Source organism: Rana temporaria, chromosome 11 (assembly GCF_905171775.1).
Source record: "Rana temporaria chromosome 11, aRanTem1.1, whole genome shotgun sequence".
NCBI classification, from domain to species: Eukaryota; Metazoa; Chordata; class Amphibia; order Anura; family Ranidae; genus Rana; species Rana temporaria.
Window position 1 is genome coordinate 59,095,408 of NC_053499.1, and position 21,890 is coordinate 59,117,297.

The 21,890-nt window shown below is 43.4% G+C and overlaps 1 protein-coding gene across 5 annotated transcripts in view; it reads right to left on the reverse strand.

The window, feature by feature from the left end:
- Positions 1 to 8,410: 8,410 nt before the first annotated feature.
- The window catches only part of CDHR5 (cadherin related family member 5), a 131,188-nt gene continuing 117,708 nt past the window's right edge, over positions 8,411 to 21,890 (reverse strand). For all 5 annotated transcript variants that reach the window (XM_040328623.1, XM_040328622.1, XM_040328621.1 and 2 more), the window contains exons 14-15: positions 12,168 to 12,331; positions 8,411 to 9,039 (exon numbers count right to left, since the gene is read on the reverse strand). In XM_040328623.1, coding sequence (XP_040184557.1) covers positions 8,572 to 9,039; positions 12,168 to 12,331 — 632 coding nt within the window. In that variant the 3' untranslated portion in view covers positions 8,411 to 8,571. The remainder of the gene's footprint in view (positions 9,040 to 12,167; positions 12,332 to 21,890) is intronic.

A 21,890-nucleotide genomic window follows, 5' to 3' on the forward strand; every position in this document is an offset into this window, starting at 1 on the left:
ACCTACCCCAGGGCCTCTAAAAAGTAGTAATGTCAGGAAAGTTTACTACTGCTTTATTATCACAGGATCCCGGGAGCCTCTCATGGGGCCCCCTACTGACCCAGTGGTCCTTGGGCAGTACCTAAGTGCACAGTTGCCAACATTTAAAAAATATTTTCAGGGACACTTTTTTATATAAGTGCTATATTTAGAGTAGCTGAGATCCCCGATGTTCCTCTATACATCATAGTAGTAATCACAAAATTAAAGGAGTACTAATAATGGGGCAGAACAAATATGAGAACTGAGATTTCCTTTAGTTGAACTAACAAAAGTGTGTCTATTCTAGAGCTGGTAATATTGAGGGTATTCAGTATAATTTTAAAGAACTGTTTTTGTGGGTAAGCGACATAGGGGAGGAGTATGGATGGTATATAAGTGGGAAGTATGTGCAGGTGAGGGAGAGGAATGTGGAGGGTCTAACAGTGGGCACTATGTACAGGAGAGGAGTTGCATGAAAAATCCCAAACACTCACCTCGGGGGGCATTTGTTTGTTCCAGGGGCGGACTGACCACTCGGGCACTGCCCGAGGGCCCCATGCCACTAGGGGGCCCCATCAGGGTTGCCAGCCTTAGTAAAACCAGGGACAGTATGTAAAAATCTGTGTTTTAAAAAAAATCTCAAGATTATAGCTGCTCCGTCTCTCCAGTCCCTTTTCAGTGTTTGTATGTATATTATGTGTGTATGTATACTGTGTGTGTATATTGTGTGTCTGTGTATGTATACTGTATGTGTGTGTGTGTGTGTATACTGTATGTGTGTGTATACTGTGTGTCAGGGAACTCCTGTGAGACGTTTTGCACACAGACGTGCGCAAGCACATAACCTTTGCCATAGAATGGCTCACAGGCGCAAACACGCGCGCACACGTACAAGCCTAATTCCTTTTGGCGCCAGACAGCCTATTTAAAGGGAGTCTGGGCTCTTGTGCTTTGCTGACTGATCTTCAGCTGTGTTCCTGAATCCTGCTCTGATCCTGTGTGTCCTCCCAGTATTTAGACCCGGCTTGCTCTTGACCCTGGCTCTGTGTTCTGTTCCTGTACTGATGCCCATCTCTGACCCGGCTCCGTTCCTGACTCTGGCTCTGTCTATGATTTGGTACCTCACTGCCCGCCTGCTGACAAACCTGGCTATCCCTGAGACCTTGCTTCTCTCTATGTTCCTGGTTGCTGTTAACTCTCGGTTTCCTGCCTGGCTGCTACCTGTTCCTGCTCAGCTCATCACAGTCTACTCCAGGCCTCTGAACCCTGCCAAGCTGTTCTCCCGGGACCTCCTGCTCCAGGCACTCGTGTCCCTCTTGTCCTTCGGCTTCCTCTGTCTCACCTTCAGCGGAGCCAGGACAGGAGATATAAGAGAGGCAGACCTCATCAAATCAGTCTCCCATCCGATACCTGACACTGTGTGGCCCCATAATCTCCTATTGCCTGGGGGTCCTATGAGTTGTCAGTCCGCCCCTGGTTTGTTCTATACCTGTACGTCCCCTTTAAGATGCAGCATTGTGGGCTCATGCCTGCTGCAAGCTCCGTGATCGTCTCACGGAGAGGAAGAACGAGGAAATGATGATGTAAACAGGCATTTCCCCATTCTTCCTAGTGACAGGACACTGATCACTGCTCCCTGTAATCGGGAGCGGTGATCAGTGTTGTGTCACACATAGCCCATCCCCCCTACAGTCAGAAGCACTCCCTAGGACACACTTAACCCCCTTCACTGCCAGTGTAATTTTTACAATAATCAGTGCATTTTTATAGCACTGATCGCTGTATCAATGACAATGGTCCCAAAATGGCTTCAAAAGTGTCCGATGTGTCTGCCATAATGTCGCAGTCACGATTAAAAAATAAATAAATAAATCGCTGATCGCCGCCATTACTAGTAAAAAAATAATTAATAAAAATTACATAAAACTATCCCCTAATTTGTAGACGCTATGGCCCGGATTCCCAAAGCACTTGCGCCGACGTATCTCAAGATACGCCGACGTAAGTACAAATGTGCTCTTTCCTTCTCCCCCCCCCTTCTCCCTTCTTTCTCCCCCGCCTCCTCTCCCACTCCCCCTCCTTCTCCCCCCTCCTTCTCTCCCCCCTTCCTTCTTCCTCCCCCCCATCCTGCTTCCTCCCCCCATCCTTTTCCCCCTCCTTATTCCCCCCTTCACCCACCCCTTCCTTCTCCCCTGCCTTCCTTCTCTCCCCCTCCCCACTTCTCTCCTCCTTCCTTCTCCCTTCTCCCCCTTCCTTCTCTCCCCATCCCCCCTCCTTCTCTCCCCCTTCCTTCTTTCTCCCCTCTTCCTTCTTCCTCCCCATCCTTATCCCCCCTTCACCCACCCCTTCCTTCTCCCCTTTCCCTTCTCCCCCCTTCCTTCTCCCCCCCACCTTCTCCTCCCCATCCTTCTCCCCTCTTCCTTATTCCCCCCTTTACCCCCCTTCCTTCTCCCCCTTCCTTCTCTCCCCTCTTCTCCCCCACTTTCCTTCTCTCCCCCTTCTCCCCCACCTTCTCTCCCCCTTTCCCCCCTCCTTCTTCCTCCCCCTTCCTTCTTCCTCCCCCTTCCTTCTCCCCCTCCTTATTTCCCCCCTTACCCACCCCTTCCTTCTCCCCCTTCTTTCTCCCCCTTCCTTCTTCCCCTCTCCTTCCCATTGGCCAAAAAAAGGAGAACAAAGGAGGATCATGGGACATGTAGTCCCAAGGACTGGCAAGCCCCAGCAATCCGAAGAGGTAAACTGCAGCCCCCAGCATGCCCAGCTAAAGGGGAGGGAGAGAGAGCCAGGATATAGGTGGCAAGTGACACGCTGAATCTGGTGACGGGATGGGTGGCAAGTGGCACGCAGAATCTGGTGACAGGATGGATGGTAAGTGACACGCTTAATCTGGTGACAGGTGACGATGGCAAGTGACACACTGAATCTGGTGGCAGGTGACAATGGCAACTGGCAAGTGACACGCTGAATTTGGTGCCAGGTGACGGTGGCAAATGACACGCTGAATCTAGTGACAGGGGATGGTGGCAAGTGACATGCTGTAAAGTAGAAATATTGTACTTCCATTCTTGAGAGTAGGTGCTTAAATTGGGGCAACCTTGTAGGGGCCCCATAGCATTACTTTGCCCAGGGGCTCATTATGCTATTAAGATGGCCCTGTTGCCACCAGCTGAAGACGTTCACATTGCAGGTTTCTTGCACATGCGTGTGAATAGTTTAATAATTTATTTATTTTAATAAAACTTACCAAAAGATAATGCCTGACAGCATGCAAGTTTCATAGTGTTGGAAGCAGACGTACAAATCAATAAGATCCCACAGTTAGCAGCATAAATCTAAAAATACTAATTGTTTCTAATTTGTCCCTTAGGAGACTTTTTATAAAAAATTTTACCCGAGATTCACACAATCGTCGCCCAAATTTCCACAGTTGGATCTTTGTTAAAAATGTGTCAATCTTTGTGAATCGTGAGTGAAAACACTGATTAACAGATAACTTAGTGTTACACAGCACTATATTCTACCTGAGTTCAGTATTGTCCAGAAAATGCAAATAATGTAGACTTGCAATAAAAGAATGAAAGAAGAATTTTTTTTTCATTTGTGCAGAAGACTTTATAGCATTTTACAGTTACATCGTACAAAATCAATATGAACAAGCAGTTGAGACATTTGTGGCAATAAATATTTAAAATATTTAAAATCCTGAGGTTTCTAAAAACAATTGGCTTAAAGTGGATGTAAACCCACTCTCATCCTTTCTAAACTACTGCCATAGTGCTGATCTATAAGGGTATAGATGCCTCCTGCATGTATCCTTACCTGTCAAATGAACCCCTCTGTCTGTTATAAGAACTGAAAAACTGCAGATTCTGTGGGTGGATCTGTTGTCTGGAGCTCTGTGGGTGGAGTCGTGATGTCAGTAGACTCCCCGCCCTCCTCTACACTCCCCTTGTCAACATGCATTTTTTCCTGTGTATTCCTTACACTAGATTCTGCTATGACATCCAGTCAAAATCCAGAAAGGTAACCACATGACTTCAGAAAAGGAGTGGGGGTGGGAATGAAAAAATAATGCCTTTCACTCACAGCAAGTAGGCAGAACGGACTAAGGTTTTTCTCTGTAAGTCCGTTTTATTTCACTGAACAATAAAAGAGGATTGCTCAGAGCTGGATTAACTCTGTTTTGCAAGACTGGGCACAGATGATAGGAAATCTTATACTGTACATTGCAACATCAAAAAAATAAATACATTTTTTCGGGTTTACATCCACTTTAAAGGGTAATTGTACAGAAACAAGCTCCATAACTTCCATTCACTTGCTCTCCCCTATTGCCAATAGAACTACACAGGTCAGATTAAGACATTTATGTGTGCTCATTGCTATAGCCAAACCCAGAGCTAGGCAGCCTGTGGTGTTCCTGCTATGCTCTGATATGCTGCGCATGCACCTGGCGTGCTAAATGAAAAAAAATGTCTGTCTGGGATGTGCACACTGAGCTTGGTAGGAAGAAGTCCTTTTTTTGTCACTGGCCAGGTTTAGCACATACACAGGATGTTGAAGCACTACAGAAATACCCCATGTTATATACACTGACCAGTCCTGAGTAGGATTAGGACACGGTAGTAAGAATATGGTAATGCATGTATATGGGGTTTGACCAGGAGGATAAGAGAAGGCAGGTTGTGTTATAAAGTGCAAATTATCTTTAAAGTGATTCTTAAAGCGGAAGTCCACCCAATTTTTTTTTTTTTAAAAACCAGCAGCTACAAATACTGCAGCTGCTGACTTTTAACAAATGGACACTTACCTGTCCAGCACGCCCGCAATGTCGGCAGCCGAGGCTGAGCAATCGCTCATCTATTGGCTGCCCCCGCCGCCATCCTCGGTGAGGGAATCAGGAAGTGAAACTTTGCGACTTCACTGCCCGGTTCCCTACTGCACATGCGCGAGTATCGTGGCGCGTCTTCACTGGTCCCCGCTGTCTCCTGGGACCAGTGTGTTTCCCAGAAGACAGCGGGGGGTGACACGAAGGGGCGCGACTCCCGCGGAAGTCTATTCCTGTAAGTGGGTGCAAATACCTGTATTAGACAGGTATCTGCACCCCCTCCCCCCGAAAGGTGCCAAATGTGACACCAGAGGGAGGGAGGGTTCTGAAAAGCAGAGGTTCACTTTTTGTGTGGACCTCCGCTTTAAGCCAAAACATTCCTAATGCATTCCCAGCATTAAGGTAAAACATGTTTTATTGCTTTCTATCCTCCCCCTTCCCTGTGTGAAGAGGAAGAAAAGGGAGAAGAGATCCAATGCTGTGCATGGCTGCATCTCTTCTCCCCTCTCTTCCTCTTCACACCAGAACTCGGGCAGAAGCAGGAGCCATTGACTCCTGATGCTGTCAATCAAATGCAGTGATGAGGGAGCGCGGAGCAGGGTTAGGCCCTGCTGTGTGCGTCTATGGAGCACAGCTCAGGAGCAAGCACGCACTGTGTGCCCCCATAGCAAGCGTTACACTGTGTACACAAGGAGGAGGAGCCAAGCATTGGTGGGTGACCCCAGAAGAGGAGGTTTGGGGATACCCTGTGCAATAGCATTGCTTATAGTACTTACAGCTACCGTTATATATAATAGTGTATTATATAAAAACATAAAAGAGTGAACGCAGAAAAAGACCAAGTAGAGTCCCGCCGCACCCGTGGGTGACCCCAGAAGAGGAGGTTTGGGGATACTCTGTGCAATAGCATTGCTTATAGTACTTACAGCTACCTATATATATATAATAGTGTAAAAAAGAGAAAGGATCGCGCTAAATGGAAAAATATTGAGTATATGGAAACACATAAATGTTTATAATAATAAATTTCATGTTGATAAGTCCACCAAGGCAAATTGCGTATAAACAGTCTCCCAGATGTATAACAAATCCACATGAGAAAGTGCTTGAAAGGAAAGAACTGGAGTCAAATCAAGCCTTTTACCGAATGGAGTTGATCTCCAAATTATAAGAGATCAAAAACAGCCTGGTAAGAGATATGGATAGATGGTGTCCAATAGGAAGCCCAGATGATGGAAACCTTGTATCTCGTATCCTTAGAAGGACTCCCGATAAGCCATCCGAGGGTATGTAGGAATAAAAGGGGCTCACATAGTGTAAAACCTTAATTTATTCGTTTAAAATAAGTGAAATTACACTTACAATTCGTTCAAGTTGCAGAGCACATAAAAGCCAGGCCAGCTTAAGCATACACAGCCCGTATCTGGGTAGAGGAAAAACACGGTGACGTCAGAACGCCGCCTCCCTACGTTTCGTCACGACAGGACTTGGTCACGTGACCAAGTCCTGTCGTGATGAAACTGACACAGAGGAGACTTCCCCGCCAACAGAATACACCGATCAGTGCTGCCGGCTATATCCAGCAGTACCGATTGATCAGAAAAACCTAAAAGAGTGGTTTGTACCGATGTCGATCGGTAGGACCCGCCGTCCCCTTTCACGGATTGGAATTCGTCCAGTCCAGCATTTTGATCAATGTATGGCCAGCTTTACTTTGACTCTTGTCCAAGGTTTTGCGCTCAATCATGAGTACACATTACATCTCTCACACAGTAATTAGACAGTTATTCTGCATAGGCTAAACTGGCCCTTTTTTCATACAGATATCTACATATTATGGTGCTTAAAGTGGAACTCTGGGCATTTAACTCCTCGCCTGCCACCCACCTTTTGTTACAATGTAGTCCAGCTTTATTCCTGACATGTTGGGAATAGACCTGGGTGCAGCAGACAATGTAACTTCAGTGTACATATGCATGAGTTACTTCATCAGTGGCCACCCAATGGCTGAAGAGGATCGCTGAAAGGCCTGGAAGTATTGAAATCTTGCAAAAAGTCCCTCCAGCACAATGTGACAGCATTGTCTTGTGAGATTCAGATATTCAGCATTCTGTGGGATTGTGCAGAAAGAAATGTGACATCATCGCCTAGGTGCCATGGGCAGAATTTGGGGATAAATAAGTTAATTTAATTACTTTTTTTTACCTAAAGGTTATCAATGCAGATGCTCAGATTGGCTCTGTTAAGTTAAGCCAACCTGGCATTTGTACTGAAAAGTCCACTTTAAGAAATGATTTAAACATAAAGTTATCCCTATTACCTGGCTTTTATTACATTAAAATGTCTATAACCTACACGCTACCCATAGTGTCTGCATTGAGAATAGTAAGGAAGCTGATGGACATTTTCAACATGGCCAATCAAAATTGTATCTGATGGTAGTATTCCCAGGCTACCAACAGTGGTAATTCCTGCCAAATACTCTGCCAGATCATAGTCCAAATGTGTTAATTCTTCAAGTTCTGAGCAGATATTATATACACTATATTGTCAAAAGTATTGAGACACCTGCCGTTGCATGCACATGAACTTTAATGGCATCCCAGTCTTAGGCCCCTTAGGAATTTTTTAGGCGGTTTAGCGCTAAAAATAGTGCCTAAATACCGCCTGAAAAACTCCTGCCCAGCATTCTCAATGTGAAAGCCAGAGGGATTTCACACTGAGGCGATGCGCTGGCGGGAGAGAAAAAAATCTCCTGCAAGCAGCATCTTTGGAGCGGTGAGAGGAGCTGTGTGTATACCGCTCCTTCCCATTTAAAACAATGGGAAACCGCGGTAATACCGCTCGCAATGCACCTCTGCAGAGGCGCATTGCGGGCAGTATTAACCCTTTTTCGGCCGCTAGTGGGGGTTAATGCCGCACCGCTATCGGCTGAATCCCGCGGCGCTATACCACCACCGCACCTCCCGCCCCAGTGTGAAAGGGGCCTTAGTCTGTAGGGTTCAATATTGAGTTGGCCCACCCTTTGCAGCTATAACAGCTTCAACTCTTTTGGAAAGGCTTTCCACAAGGTTTAGGAGTGTGTCTATGGAAATGTTTGACCATTCTTACAGACGAGCATTTTTAAGAACACCTTTGGGATAAATTAGAGTGGAGACTGCGAGCCAGGCCTTCTCGTCTAACATCGGTGCCTGACCAGACAAATGCACTTTTGGAAGAATGGTCAAAAATTCCCATAGACACACTCCTAAACATTGTGGACGGCCTTCCCAGAAGCGTTGAAGCTGTTATAGCTGCAAAGGGTGGGCCAACTCAATATTGAACCCTACGGACTAAGACTGGGATGTCATTACCATTCATGTGCGTGTAAAGACATGCATCCTAATACTTTTCACAATATAGTGTATGTATGTATACCTTGAGATATGAGAAGATTTTCATTGTGGTTGCCCTCTCTGGCAAAAACATACTTAGTTACACCACTGTAAACAATTAGTTGTCCACTCCATCTGCCTTGAGAACAAGCAAATGTGTAAACACATTAAAAGCATATATACAGAAACACAATTTTGAGCTCCCTTTTTATAAACATAAATTGAGTTCTTTAGTACTATCCAGTATTATTGGTCAGTTCATTAAAGACATGTTATGGACATTAGACAGCACAGATATATTATATCATATTGCCAAATACTCCTAGGTGTTCAAAAATTAGAACTGATAGCTCATAATATACTATTCTCAGGCTGGTTATCTGTAAGATTGAATGTCGGGTCCAAGTCCTCTTCATCATCATCATCATCTTCATCATCTCCTTGTTGGTTGTCAAAATTATCTTCATTGTCATAGTCATCTGCTTCACCATCTTCGACGCCCTCTATCACCACCACCTCCGGGGAAGCGTCTTCCCTAAACCACACTGCTTTATAACCAGCATCTTCCTTAAGCTCCTTAGTTAAGATAGACTTCACCTTCTTGTCATCTGAATCATCACTTTCTACTATTTCAGAAGGCTGATTATCAGCTGGATCACTTTGTGAAGGAGCACTGCCTAATGCAGCATCAGTAGCTATGGTTACACTGGTAGATACAGGTTCTGTCGTGGCGAAACCACCATAATCTGGAAAATCATTGGCTGGATCATCAGTGTCATTTATAAGTTGCTCAGCGCTGTTTTGGGGGCTTCCAGAATTCTAAAATGAGAGAGCAGATATCACAAATGATACCAGTAATACAGGAATATGGCTGTAAGAAGGAGCACTCAAACATAATAAATACTTCACAACAGGTTAATTTTTCTATATCACTTGCAATAATAGCACAGCCATAATGTAAATCCATTCTACCCGATGCTTTATGCAGGCATACCCCACTTCTAAGTACACAATGGGGTTTATTTACTAAAGCTGGAAAGCGCAAAATCAGGCTCACTTCTGCATAGAAACCAATGAGCTTCTAATGTTCAATTAAGCTTTGGTAATAAAACCTGGAAGCTCATTGGTTTTTATGCAGAAGTGAGCCTGATTTTGCGCTTTCCAGCTTTAGTAAATAAACCCCATTGTGTACTTAAAAGTGGGGTATGCCTGTATACTTCTGGACATATTCAGTAAGGCAATACAAAGGACAATAATAATATAGTGTTTTCATAAACTCTGAGATACTGTTAATATTTTAGCTGACTATTCAGATTAATTAAGGCCTCGTACACACGACCGAGGAACTCATCGTAAATGAAACATCGTTTTCCTCGACGAGTTCCTTGTCAGGCTTGTGGAGAAACTTGACAAGCTTTCTTTGCGTACACACTGTCAAGACCAAATCTCCTCGTTCTCAAACGCGGTGACATACAACACATACAACGGCAGGGGAAGTTCGATTCCACTGGCACAACCCTTGGGGCTGCTTTTGTTAATCTCATGTTACTGCGTGTTAAGTAAAAGTTTGGAAAGAGACAATTTGCACTTTTCAGACTGTTACAGCGTGACGAATGTGCCTTCTCCATTACAAACGCTACTTTTACCGAAGGTGCGCTCCCGTCTCATACTTTATTCTGAGCATGCGCGGGTTTCTTAACATACACACGAACGTGTTTCTCGTCGAAAACCAGCCCGACGAGGAACACGACGAGGAAATTTAGACTCCCGTCGAGGAAAAAGAGAACTTGTTCTTTTTTTTTCTCGTCGAGTTCCTCGACAGTTTCCTCGATGAAAAACATACACACGACCGTTTTCCTCTGCAAAAAAGCTCTGCCACCAAGTTTCTTGATGGATTCTGTCGAGGAAAACGGTCGTGTGTACGAGGCCTCAAGATGACTCTTTTTTTGGTTTCTATAGTTTACCGCGTTTTTCTAATTTTAGACCCTCATCCTCTATGGTTTCTAATGAATATGCCGGTATTCATTTATGACCATTCTTTTGCTACTTCTTGCTGATATGACAGGTCATACTGCAGCATGGAAGATAAAATGTTTCTGGTTTAATCCAAATTTAGCCAATATATGCCCATAAGACACAGCCACACACATTTTCAAGAAATAAGGCATAGGAACCTGGGAATTCCATTGCTTATTGCAGCTCTACCAGTGTAGGATCTATTGTCTTTTCCATTATCATACAGTAGTTATACATCAGGTTTAATTAAAAAATTATTAAAGTTTAAAACTTTTCTAATCTAGTAATACCAATCCTGAGATGGATGAAACACAACTTTATAACAATCTAAGATTATTCCTTCCTGGCTGTGTAACACATTAAAGTCAATCTGTGCTTTGCCCATGCAAGAAAAAAATAAACACGGGGTTGTCTGGGCAAAAAAATATACCGGGTATGTAGTATATCTATCCAATGTATAAAATGTACATTTCCCAATATTTTGTCTCTTTAAAACATTACAGGTACAGAAAAAAATGTTGTTTTGCCTAGAAATCCAATAAGCTTCTAATTTTCTGTGGTGAGCTGATAAAGCTGCCTCTGCTGCACTAAAATTCTGCGTTGGGGTTGATTTACTAAAACTGGAGAGTGCAAAATCTGGTGCAGCTCTGCGTAGTAACCAATCAGCTTCTATCTTCAGCTTGTTCACTTAAGTTTTGACCAAAAAACCTGGAAGCTGATTGGTTTCTATGCAGAGCTGCACCAGATTTTGCAATCTGTAGTTTTAGTAAATAACCCCCATTGTGTTGTTAGCCTTGCCGGAGTTCCTGCAAAAAAGGAGAAAGGCTGGTGCTATGAAAGTCAGCTGAAATATTGTTTTATTATTGCATGTGAACAGCATTCAAAAAGAATGCAAATGTATTTCAGCCATCAGGCCATAATCATGGCTTAAATCCCAAGCAGTGTTGTCAGGCTGTCTGAGTTATAAAGTTATAAAGCTTCTCTTATTGATATGGAGGCAAGCAGAGAGTAAGGTGTTCTGTAGTCTGCAGGGGAGAACTGGGCAGCCTGACAACACTGCTTGGGACTTCAGTACAGTAGAACCTTGGATTACGAGCATAATCCGTTCCAGGAGAATGCTTGTATTCGAAAGCACTTGCATATCAAAGCGAGTTTCCCCATAGAAGCCAATGGCAACAAAGATAATTTGTTCGGCATTGACTTCTATGGCATACAATACCGCATGTGGCCAGAGAGCCTCGGGAAACACTCAGGGACAGCTCAGCTGATCTTGCAAACCCTCGGAAAGGTTCGGGAACAGAGTATTTTTTTCAAACGGCTCTGAACCATTCTGAGTGTCACCGGCGCCCCTGCACCTCTGGCCAAATGTGATACTGTAGACTCCATTAGCTTTAAATCTGCTCATTTTGCGAGACAGCACTCGCAAACTGAGTCAGGATTTTTAAAAAAATTGCTCATTATTCAAAACACTCGTCAACCAGGTTACTCGTAATAGTAAACCATGGTTCCACTGTATTCTAGAATTAAGTTCATAAGAGGAGCTGGACCAGAACCCAGAAAGGTAGATGACGCTCAATGACTCAACCTAGACTACTCTACCACAAAGTGGTTTTCTCCCAAATAGCGAGCAGGGGCCACCACTTGTACACACGGTCGGAATTTTGACCGTGCAAAAGTCCTTCGGAAGTCCGACGGAAAGAAAGAGAACAGGTTCTCTATCCAAGGTCCGTCGGACTTCCGAAAAAAAAAAGCCTGTCTGACTTTTTGTCTTGGAACGTACAAAGCTATTTTGTTGTCTACATCTGCAGTATATTTTCATTTTGTTTATTAGAATGGTTAGAGATACGATTTTCTTAATACTGTTAAAATTTATATGAATTATATGATTTTCCCAGTGCTCTTTTTTATTTTAAGATCTGTGTATTACTTACATCTCCTAAACCTCTTCCGAGCTTCCTTTTTATTGAGTTCCCATATTGTTTGTGAATAAGGAAGCCCAGTAAAACTAGACACAGGGCAAGGATGGCTCCCAAGGAGGCACCGAGTGCTGCCATGTCGGTGGCAGTGTAAGAAGACAAGGCTTTCTCCGTAAACTCTGAAGGGGTGAAAAAAATAATATTAAGATGTAAATCTATGTACAGTTCATCGTTACATAAGGAATTGAAAACAAGTTTTCTTAGTGACGCAATTAAATAATATATGCATAATTAACTATTTGCATATACAGCATGCACAATCGATACATGATTGGATCTATAACAATACAAAAATATTCAGAACCCAGGAAACCCCCCACAATAAAATTATTACACAAAAGTGAAATAATAAAGATAATAATAGTGATAATAACAATAATACACTCTAAACCAAAAAGCTGCTGGAGTCAACTTATCCTACTGGACAAGCAAAAATCCAAATCACACTCTACTCCTGGCGCTTAAGAGTATTTCAAAAGCAACAAAAAACTCCAAAATGTCCAAACCTAGCGTGAAACACTTGTATCTTCACTATATACTACACTTTAGTGAAAACAATGTTAAAAGTGAACTCTCATCCAATGTTTAGACCCTCCAGTGTAAATGGATCTTAAAAAGGCATACATATATATTATTGGCCACCAGATGTCACACTCTTCGCTCTTCTCATCAAAAACTCCTCATCCAAATCTACTATTCCACATACAGTATCCTTCCAGAGAGAATAGTGAGCAAAAAACAATGAAAACAAACAACCACAGTGTAATATTCTAAAAACACCACAAAGACAAAAAATGTAGAATTGTGTTGACATATATTCAAAAAGTGTGGCACTCAATCCACTTAAAATGCCTCTGATGCATATATACCATCTATAGCAAAAAAATCCACTACTGTGTCGCCCTCCCACAGGAATGGACTCTCACCAAATGTAGTGATCCATATACTGCATAGGGTCTAGGCAAGCATTCAGAATTAATCTTTTGCCGTTTTGGAACCATCTTCCAGTCGCCCAGGTAGTGTTGAAATACCTCCAGGGAAGCATATAACCAAAGCAGCCTAATAGTTAGTGTTGAGCGAACACCCGAATTTGCAGGGTGTACGGCAGGTGGTCACCCTGCCGACCACACTGCAATGCGCTGCTCACTGCACAGTGCATTCTGCAGGATGCAGTAAAAGCTGGTTGTTAAGGACCGGGTCTGGGAACCCGGCCGTGTCGTCCTTAACAACCAATGAGTGATCAGCTGTCAATGAGATGCCCTGCTGACAGCTCAATAAAAATAAATAAATACATTTGCTGGTAAAATTAGGGGAAAAAATGGTGTGTGGCCCCCCCAGTCCATACCAGACCTGAAGGTGGATTTTAAGGTGAACCCCATGCCATTTAAAAAAATAATAATTTGGTCCACCCCTAAATCCATACCAGACCCTTTTCCGAGCAGGCAGCCCATCAGGCCAGTAAAGGGAAGGGGGAAGAGCGCCTACCCGAAAAAAATAAAAGCTTCCGCTTGACATGAAGGCAAATCGCCGAATGGCTTACCGTTTGACAGTTCTTATATAGGTAATGGCGGGGCCACTTGGTGACGTCACCTGGTGGCACCACTCCCCCATTGTGACATCACCAACAGGTGCATGCTGGGTTGGTGACAATGCAAGGCGGGCGGTGCCACCTGGTGATGTCTGTACTCATAGTGCAGCAACCAGAAAACCACTTTATTTAAATAAAATTGCACTTACATAAGCAGAAAGGTAAACTTCACATATAGGTAAAACAAAAACCCACTACTTCCAGTTCCTGTGCCTGACACCACCTCCCTGACATGTTTCGTCATCAAGACTTTTTCCTGAGAAATACCCACATGTCAATTTTACCTTTCAGCTTATGTGGTTTACCAGTTGCTGCATTATGAGGCTTCTTTGTTTATAAACCTTCCTGGAGGTATTTTCCACTTTTATGCAGAGGAATAGCGCAGTACCTGAACTTGTATATAGCTCAGGTGTGTGCCTGTTAAGTAGGTGTGGCCACATCTCCTAGTGGATGAGGGACAAAAAGAGGGGGTGGATTGTTGAAATTGTAACCGCCTCTTCTAAACTTTCAAACAGCAAATAGATCATTACTGGGACTTACATGACAGATGAAGTGCCCCTGCTGGAAAACAAAAGGAAGGAGCAAAGAAATAACAGATGATTCTTAATTATGGTAATATTTGTTCATTATTCATCCTATACTTCTCCTTTAAGACCAATTTCCACTGGAGAGTCTTTCAGTGAGAGTTCACTTTTACCGTTGTTTTCATTGAAGTGCAATACATAATGAAGATACAAGTATTTCACACTAAGTCTGGACATTTGGGATTGTGGGATGGAAAAAAATTCCAGATGCCCCTAGGAGCTGCTGAAAAAATGTCCAGTGTGTACGATGCCTAAAGCTCACATATCCAGTATCATCATCTTTAATTTTCTACCTTGTTAAAATTAAGTCCCCTTTCACATGGGTGTCATCCATTCAGTCACGTTCTTTGTTAAAGGAGAAGTCCAGCCTGAGCTTTTTCGGCTGGGCTTCTCCTCTGGGTCACAGGAGTACAATTCGTTTGTACTCCTGTGACCCGTTTTCAGCGAAGAGTGATTTGAAGTCCACTGATGTCACTGCCATCAGTCGGGGCAGCACGTCATCATGACTTCCAAGTCGGGATCCACCAGTTGCCCTGATTGATGGCAGTCTCAGCGAGCCGCAGAGACAGCCGCTCCTCACCCCTCCAAGGTTCAGCACTCCAATGAGCGCTGAGAAGTAGAGCAGGAATGATGCTGACTGACAGGGGAGGAGTGAGAACGGAGCCATCGCCGGTGTTCGGTGGCTCGGTTCTCAGTGCAGAGACACCGGGGGACAGATGCAGCATCGGTCTGATGCTGCATCCACCGAGGTAAGTATGATTAGAAAAAAAAAAACATACTTCTCTTTTAAGAAAAAAATGAAAAATTGTGAATACAGGTTCATATTACATCAGTTAACATCAAGTTGCACATCTGTCTTCTGTTCAGTTCAGTTTAAATCAGTTTATCTTAGATTACATCAGTCTACATCCATTTTTAGATCCTTTTTTTAAAGGTACGCCTTGCCGTTTTTCAGGTGGACCCGATCAGAACCTCCATTCCCCTCTACAGAGCGGCGGGTGTAAATGGACATGCGCCCATTTACACCCACCTACACATGGTCGGAATTTCCGACAAGAAAAGTTTGATGTAAACTTTTGGTCAGAAATTCTGACCGTGTGTAGGCTCCATCTGACTTTTTCTGTCGGAATTTCCGACAAGAAAAATTTGAGAGCTGGTTCTGGTTTCCAATCGTCTGTAAGCAATTCCGACGCACCAAAAACCACGCATGCTGTGAATCAATTTGACGCATTCTCAGAATCATTGAACTTAAATCTTCTCAGCTTGTCGTAGTGTTGTACATTACCGCGTTCTTGAAGGTCGGAATTTGCTGTGACCGTGTGTATGCAACACAAGTTTGAGCCAAAATTAATTTGGAAATAAATCCACAGTTTTCTTGTCGGAATTTCCGATCGTGTGTACGCGTCATAAGCCAATCCGATCTTCTAAAATAATATATATCCAGTGGATCGGATGGCAGTCGGGTTTAAAGGGACAAGCAGTCCATTTACATCAGACCGCCCATAGAGGAGCGGGGGCTGTGTCTGTGATAAATGTAAAAACAAAAAATATTTCTTCACTAAAAACAGGCATAAACGGAATGGATGTAAACAGACAGAATCCGTTATGTTTCAACGGATCTGAACATTGGCTGTTCTATTTCGGACAGACCAAACGCCCATGTGAAAATGGCCCAAAAGGTACTAATAATGTTAGTTAGAAAAAGATGAGTTAGAAGCCCTCTGATAGAGACACACAAACTTATACTACCAAAAGAACAGGCACCACTTGGTTCAGCAAATGCTGTATAATTTGAGATTTTTTTTTGGCAACAGCCTATAAGGAAGATCTTGCTCTGTCTGGGATCACTCCAGCTTCTTCTACCTTGCTTTAATTTATTACTGATGCTTTCCTTCCAGGTCATATACTTCCTGACTTTTTACTTTGCTGGCTGTCTCTTGTTTCTTAGACTGTCTCTCTGCCGTGCTCCATCCTCTATGTCTACCTTGCTCCCTCCGTGATCTGTTTCTCACTCTACAATGTGTATCAGTCTGTAATTTCTCATGAGCAAGGGAAGTTAATGAAGCTACAATTTCTGTTTGTTAGAAATCTACATCCGAATTTTGCTACCATGTAGTCACTTGAATTCTTTTCGCTGTTGTCTTCTGTATGGTGTTGTCTTTACTTCCTTTTTTGGTTTTCCTTGTTATTTCAGTTTACCCTATTTTGTTACTTCTTGCTACTTCTTGGTCAGCAGGAGTCAGTCTTCAGCACTTTTGGTAGCCCCCTGCTAGTCCAAGATTTAGAGTCTAAGCATTTTGTAATTCTAGTGTCTTGTCTTTTGTTCATCAGTCCATTCCAGTTATGTGGTCTCCTAGCTGGTGTGTTTTCCTTTGATTGCTGATTGTTCTTTTAGCTTCTGATCTTCAGCTGTCCTCTTAGGCACTGTCACTGGTTACTAACAAACAATATTTCTGCCAGCCGTGTCCCTTCTCTGGTACTAGGTGTATCGAAATCCCTTGACTTGGCTAGAATTGCCTTGTTAGCTATTATACTGTAATGTTCAATCTAGGCCACCAAATTTTGAACTCCTAAAAACATTGTGACTCCTGGGGAACAAAATACCTCCTTCCTTTTTAACAACCATTTTGTATCATCTCCCCCTTTTAATTTAGGTATCCATTAATTAATGATAATATAGTTAAGTTACTGTATGAAATCTAATATAATGCTTCGCTAGTGGCTGTTCTACCCTGTTTCTTTATTGGCATATTTATGCTTGCCAATTTTGATTGATTCACTACTTAAATTAATCAGTACCAAAATTAAAACAAGGAGGTAATTGAAAGTTGTTAAAAACGAAGGTAGTATTCTGGATCCACAATACATCTTGGAAGGAGTGTCACAGTGGCTGCTAGTGTCTCCCAGCTGATGTTTTTTTATTATCAATAAAATGGTTAATGTGTGCATGTTGATACTGTTCTATTTTTGTTACTATTCATTTGTTGTATAGGTTGGATGTAACATATCTGTGCCTGCCTGATGCCTAAAACTATTGTCAAAGTATTAAGATGCCTGCTTTTACACTTAAACTTTAATGACATCCCAGTCTTATGGCTCGTACACACTATAAGAAAATCGTCGAACAATTTCGTCCAAAGAATTTTCGTTCGATTTTCGTATAGTGTGTACACATCTTTCGACAGATGATGACGAACTCAAAAAATGTTCTCGTACGGGAACAGAACAAACGATTTTTGTTTAATGTGTACCGCTTTCATACAATTTTTGTACAAGGGAAATCAGAAAAGAAACACTGCGCATGATCAGAAACAATAAACAACAAAAAAAGCCTTTGTCGTTCGAGAATATTCATAAGAATCTTTTTCATCAGTTACGATTTGCTGTGAAACATCAAGAAAAATCGGACAAATGTTTGCCCGATTTTCTTATAGTGTGTACCCCACTTTAGTCTGTAGGGTTCAATATTGAGTTGGCCCACCCTTTGCAGCTATAACAGGTTCATCTTTTCTGGGAAGGCTGTCCACAGGATTTAGGAGTGTGTCTATGGGAATGTTTGACCATTCTTCCAGAAGTGCATTTGTGAGGTCAGGCACTGATGTGGACAAGAAGGCCTGACTCGCAGTCTCCGCTCTAGTTTATCCAAAAGGTGTTCTATCAGGTTGAGGTCAGGACTCTGAACAGGCCACTCAAGTTCCTCCACCCCAAACTCGCTCATCCATGTCTTTATGTCTTGCTTTGTGCACTGGTCCATATCATTTGGTGGAGGGGGAATTAGGATGTGGGGTTGTTTTTCAGGGGTTGGGCTTGGCCCCTTAGTTCCAGTAAAGTGAACTCTTAAGGCGTCAGCATACCAAGACATTTTGGACAATTTCATGCTCCCAACTTTGTGAGAACAGTTTGGGGGTTGGTCCCTTCTTGTTCCAACACGACCAGTGCACAAACAAGGTCCATAAAGATATGGGAGAGCCAGTTTGGGGTGGAGGAACATGACTGGCTTGCACAGAGTCCTGACCTCAACCTGATAGAACACCTTTGGGATTAATTAGAGCAGAGACTGCGAGCCAGACCTTCTCATCCACATCTGTGCCTGACTTCATAAATGTGCTTTTGGAAGAATGGTCAAACGTTCCCATAGACCAGGCATTTCCAAAGTCCGGCCCACAGGCCAATTGCGGCCCCCCTGGTGATTTAATACGCTCCCCCTGGGGATTTGGATATACAGTTGTGTTCAAAATTATTCAACCCCCCAATGCTGTAAAGGGTTTTAGGGAATTTAGTGTACATTTGTATTCAGAATGAAATTCTACAAGGACTTCTTAAAGAACCATATGCAACTAAAATGACATCAATTGGTTTTGAAATACAGTAGTAAATGTTTATTTTGTGAATTCTTCATTTACACAATTATTCAACCCCTTAAAGACTACCACTCTGAAGAACAGAGGTTCATTGAAGTGTTTTCAATCAGGTATTGAAAACACCTGTGGATGTCAGGGAGCAGCAATAAAGCCTAATAAGCACCAATCAGGCAGCTTTAAAATTACTGTGATACTCAGCTCCTTCTAGACATTTACTGGTGTGGTTACAAACATGGTGAAGTCAAGAGAATGGTCCGGGAAGACAAGAGAAGAGGTGATTACTCTTCACAGGAAGGGCAATGGCTATAAGAAGATTGCAAAGATGTTAAACATACCAAGAGACACCATAGGAAGCATCATTCGCAAATTCAAGCCAAAGGGCACTGTTGAAACGCTACCTGGTCGTGGCAGAAAGAAGATGCTGACTTTGACTGCTGAGCGCTACCTGAAGCGTAGAGTGGAGAAAAGTCCCCTTGTGACTGCTGAGGAACTGACAAAAGATTTGTCAGATGTGGGTACTGAAGTTTCTGCTCAGACAATACGGCGCACACTGCGTAATGAAGGCCTCCATGCCAAAACTCCCAGGCGCACCCCCTTGCTGTCTCCAAAGAATAAGAAGAGTCGACTGCAGTATGCAAAAATCATGTGGACAAACCACAGAAGTTTTGGGATTGTGTTCTGTGGACTGATGAAACAAAATTAGAAGTGTTTGGGCCCATGGATCAACACTATGTTTGGAGGAGGAAGAACAAGGCCTATGATGAAAAGAACACCTTGCCTACTGTGAAGCATGGCGGGGGGTCAATCATGCTTTGGGGCTGTTTTGCTTCTGCAGGTACAGGGAAGCTTCAGAGTGTGCAAGGTACCATGAATTCTCTTCAGTACCAGGAGATATTGGATAACAATGTGATGCAGTCCATCACAAACCTGAGGCTTGGGAGACGTTGGACCTTTCAACAGGACAATGATCCCAAGCATACCTCCAAGTCCACTAGAGCATGGTTGAAGATTAAAGGCTGGAACTTTTTGGAGTGGCCATCGCAGTCACCAGACTTAAATCCGATTGAGAACCTCTGGTGGGAATTAAAGAAAGCAGTTGCAGTGCGCAAGCCTAAGAATGTGACTGAACTGGATGCTTTTGCCCACGACGAATGGGTGAAGATACCCGTAGATCGCTGCAAGACACTTGTGTCAAGCTATGCTTCACGTTTAAAAGCTGTTATAACTGTAAAAGGATGTTGTACTAAGTACTAAGATTGAATGTCAATTGGGGGGTTGAATACAACTGATAATGATGTGAGCACAGAAAAGACATTTGTGGTTATTTCATTATAAATGTTATGTTATATTTGTCTGACCTACACGTGCCTCTTTGATTTAATTGTAAGCAGGATGACAGGATGATCAAAATCAATGTCAAACTGGGCAAAGCAATCAATTTCAGTGGGGGTTGAATAATTTTGAATACAACTGTATATATTGTTTGTGGCCCCCAGGGCCACAAAAGATATATGCCGTATTTATCGGCGCTGCCTCGGAGGGGACAGGGAGGGGGCGGGACAAGTGCCATCAGATTACATGAAGAGAATCTCCTGTTTACTCAGCAGCATCTGTAATAGGAAGTCCCGTCTCCTGGAATGAATGACCGTTCTGTCTAAAAAAGTAGGCGGGACTTTGTATTAAAGAGGTAACCGAATAAACAAGAGATTCTCCTGTTTGTAATCTATCGGCACTCACCCCCCCTCCTTGTCCCCTTCGAGGCTGCAGATGGGCATCAATCAGGCTGCACTGATGGCAATGGTAAGGCTGCATTCATGGCACATGCGAGGCTGCATTCATGGCACATGTGAGGCTGAATTCATGGCAATGGTAAACCTGTGCGTGTTATACGCCAATAAATACGGTATATCCAAATAACACACCCAAGCTCATCCTTATTCCTGAGCAGCGCTCGGGGATTCGTTGGGTCCACAAAAGAGATATATACAGTGAATCCAAATAACACGCCCAAGCTCATCTCTTCACCACACACAGCCACAAAGGCAAGAGAATTCTTGTTGGGCCGTGTATTAGTGCTTCGGAGGAACACACTCAGACCAAATTTTAATGGTTCAAAGAATGTCGGGCAAAAAGCCCTCACGCAAGTTCACTTCATCAAATCTGGCCCTTTTTGAAAAAAGTTTGGACACCCCTGTCATAGACACTCTCCTAAATCTTGTGGACAGCCTTCCCAGAAAAGTTGAAGCTGTTATAGCTGCAAAGGGTGCTCCAACTCAATATTGAACCCTACAGACTAAGATTGGGATGCCATTAGAGTTCACGTGTGTAAAGGCAGGTGCCTCAACACTTTTGTTAATATAGTATATACTGTATGGGCCAGATTCGCAGTGGACTTACGACGGCGTATCTCCATGTACACCGTCGTAAGTCCGAATGTGAGCCGTCGTATCTATGCGCCTGATTCTTAGAATCAGTTACGCATAGATTTGGCCAAGATACGAGGGGCATAAGTCTCCTACGCCGTCGTATCTTGGGTGCATATTTACGCTGGCCGCAAGGGGCGCTTCCATAGATTTACGCATTGAATATGTAAATTAGGTAGATACGCCGATTCACGAACGTACTTCCGCCCGCTACGCCGTTTACGTTAGGCTTACGTCCGGCGTAAAGTTACCCCTGCTATATGAGGCACAGCCAATGCAAAGTATAGACTTCGGCAAGCGTATCTTTTTACGTCGTTTACGTAAGTCGTACGTGAATAGGGCTGTGCGTAGGTTACGTTCACGTCACAGGCATTGGGCCTGGCGTATCTTAGGGAGTAAATTTGACTTGATACTGAGCATGCGCGCGCATGCACCGTTCGTTAGGCGCATCATTTACGTGGGGTCACGATTCATTTACATACAACACGCCCCCTACCAGCCTATTTTGAATTAGGCGGGCTTACGCCGGCCAATTTACGCTACGCCGCCGCAACTTTTGGAGCAAGTGCTTTGTGAATACTGCACTTGCCTGTCCAAGTTGCGGAGGCGTAGCGTAAATAGGATAGTGCAGTTGCTGTAGATCTGAGGGGGACATGCAAGAAAAATAAAAACAGCATTTTTGCTTGCACATGATTGGATGATAAATTCAGCTTAGCTTCCCC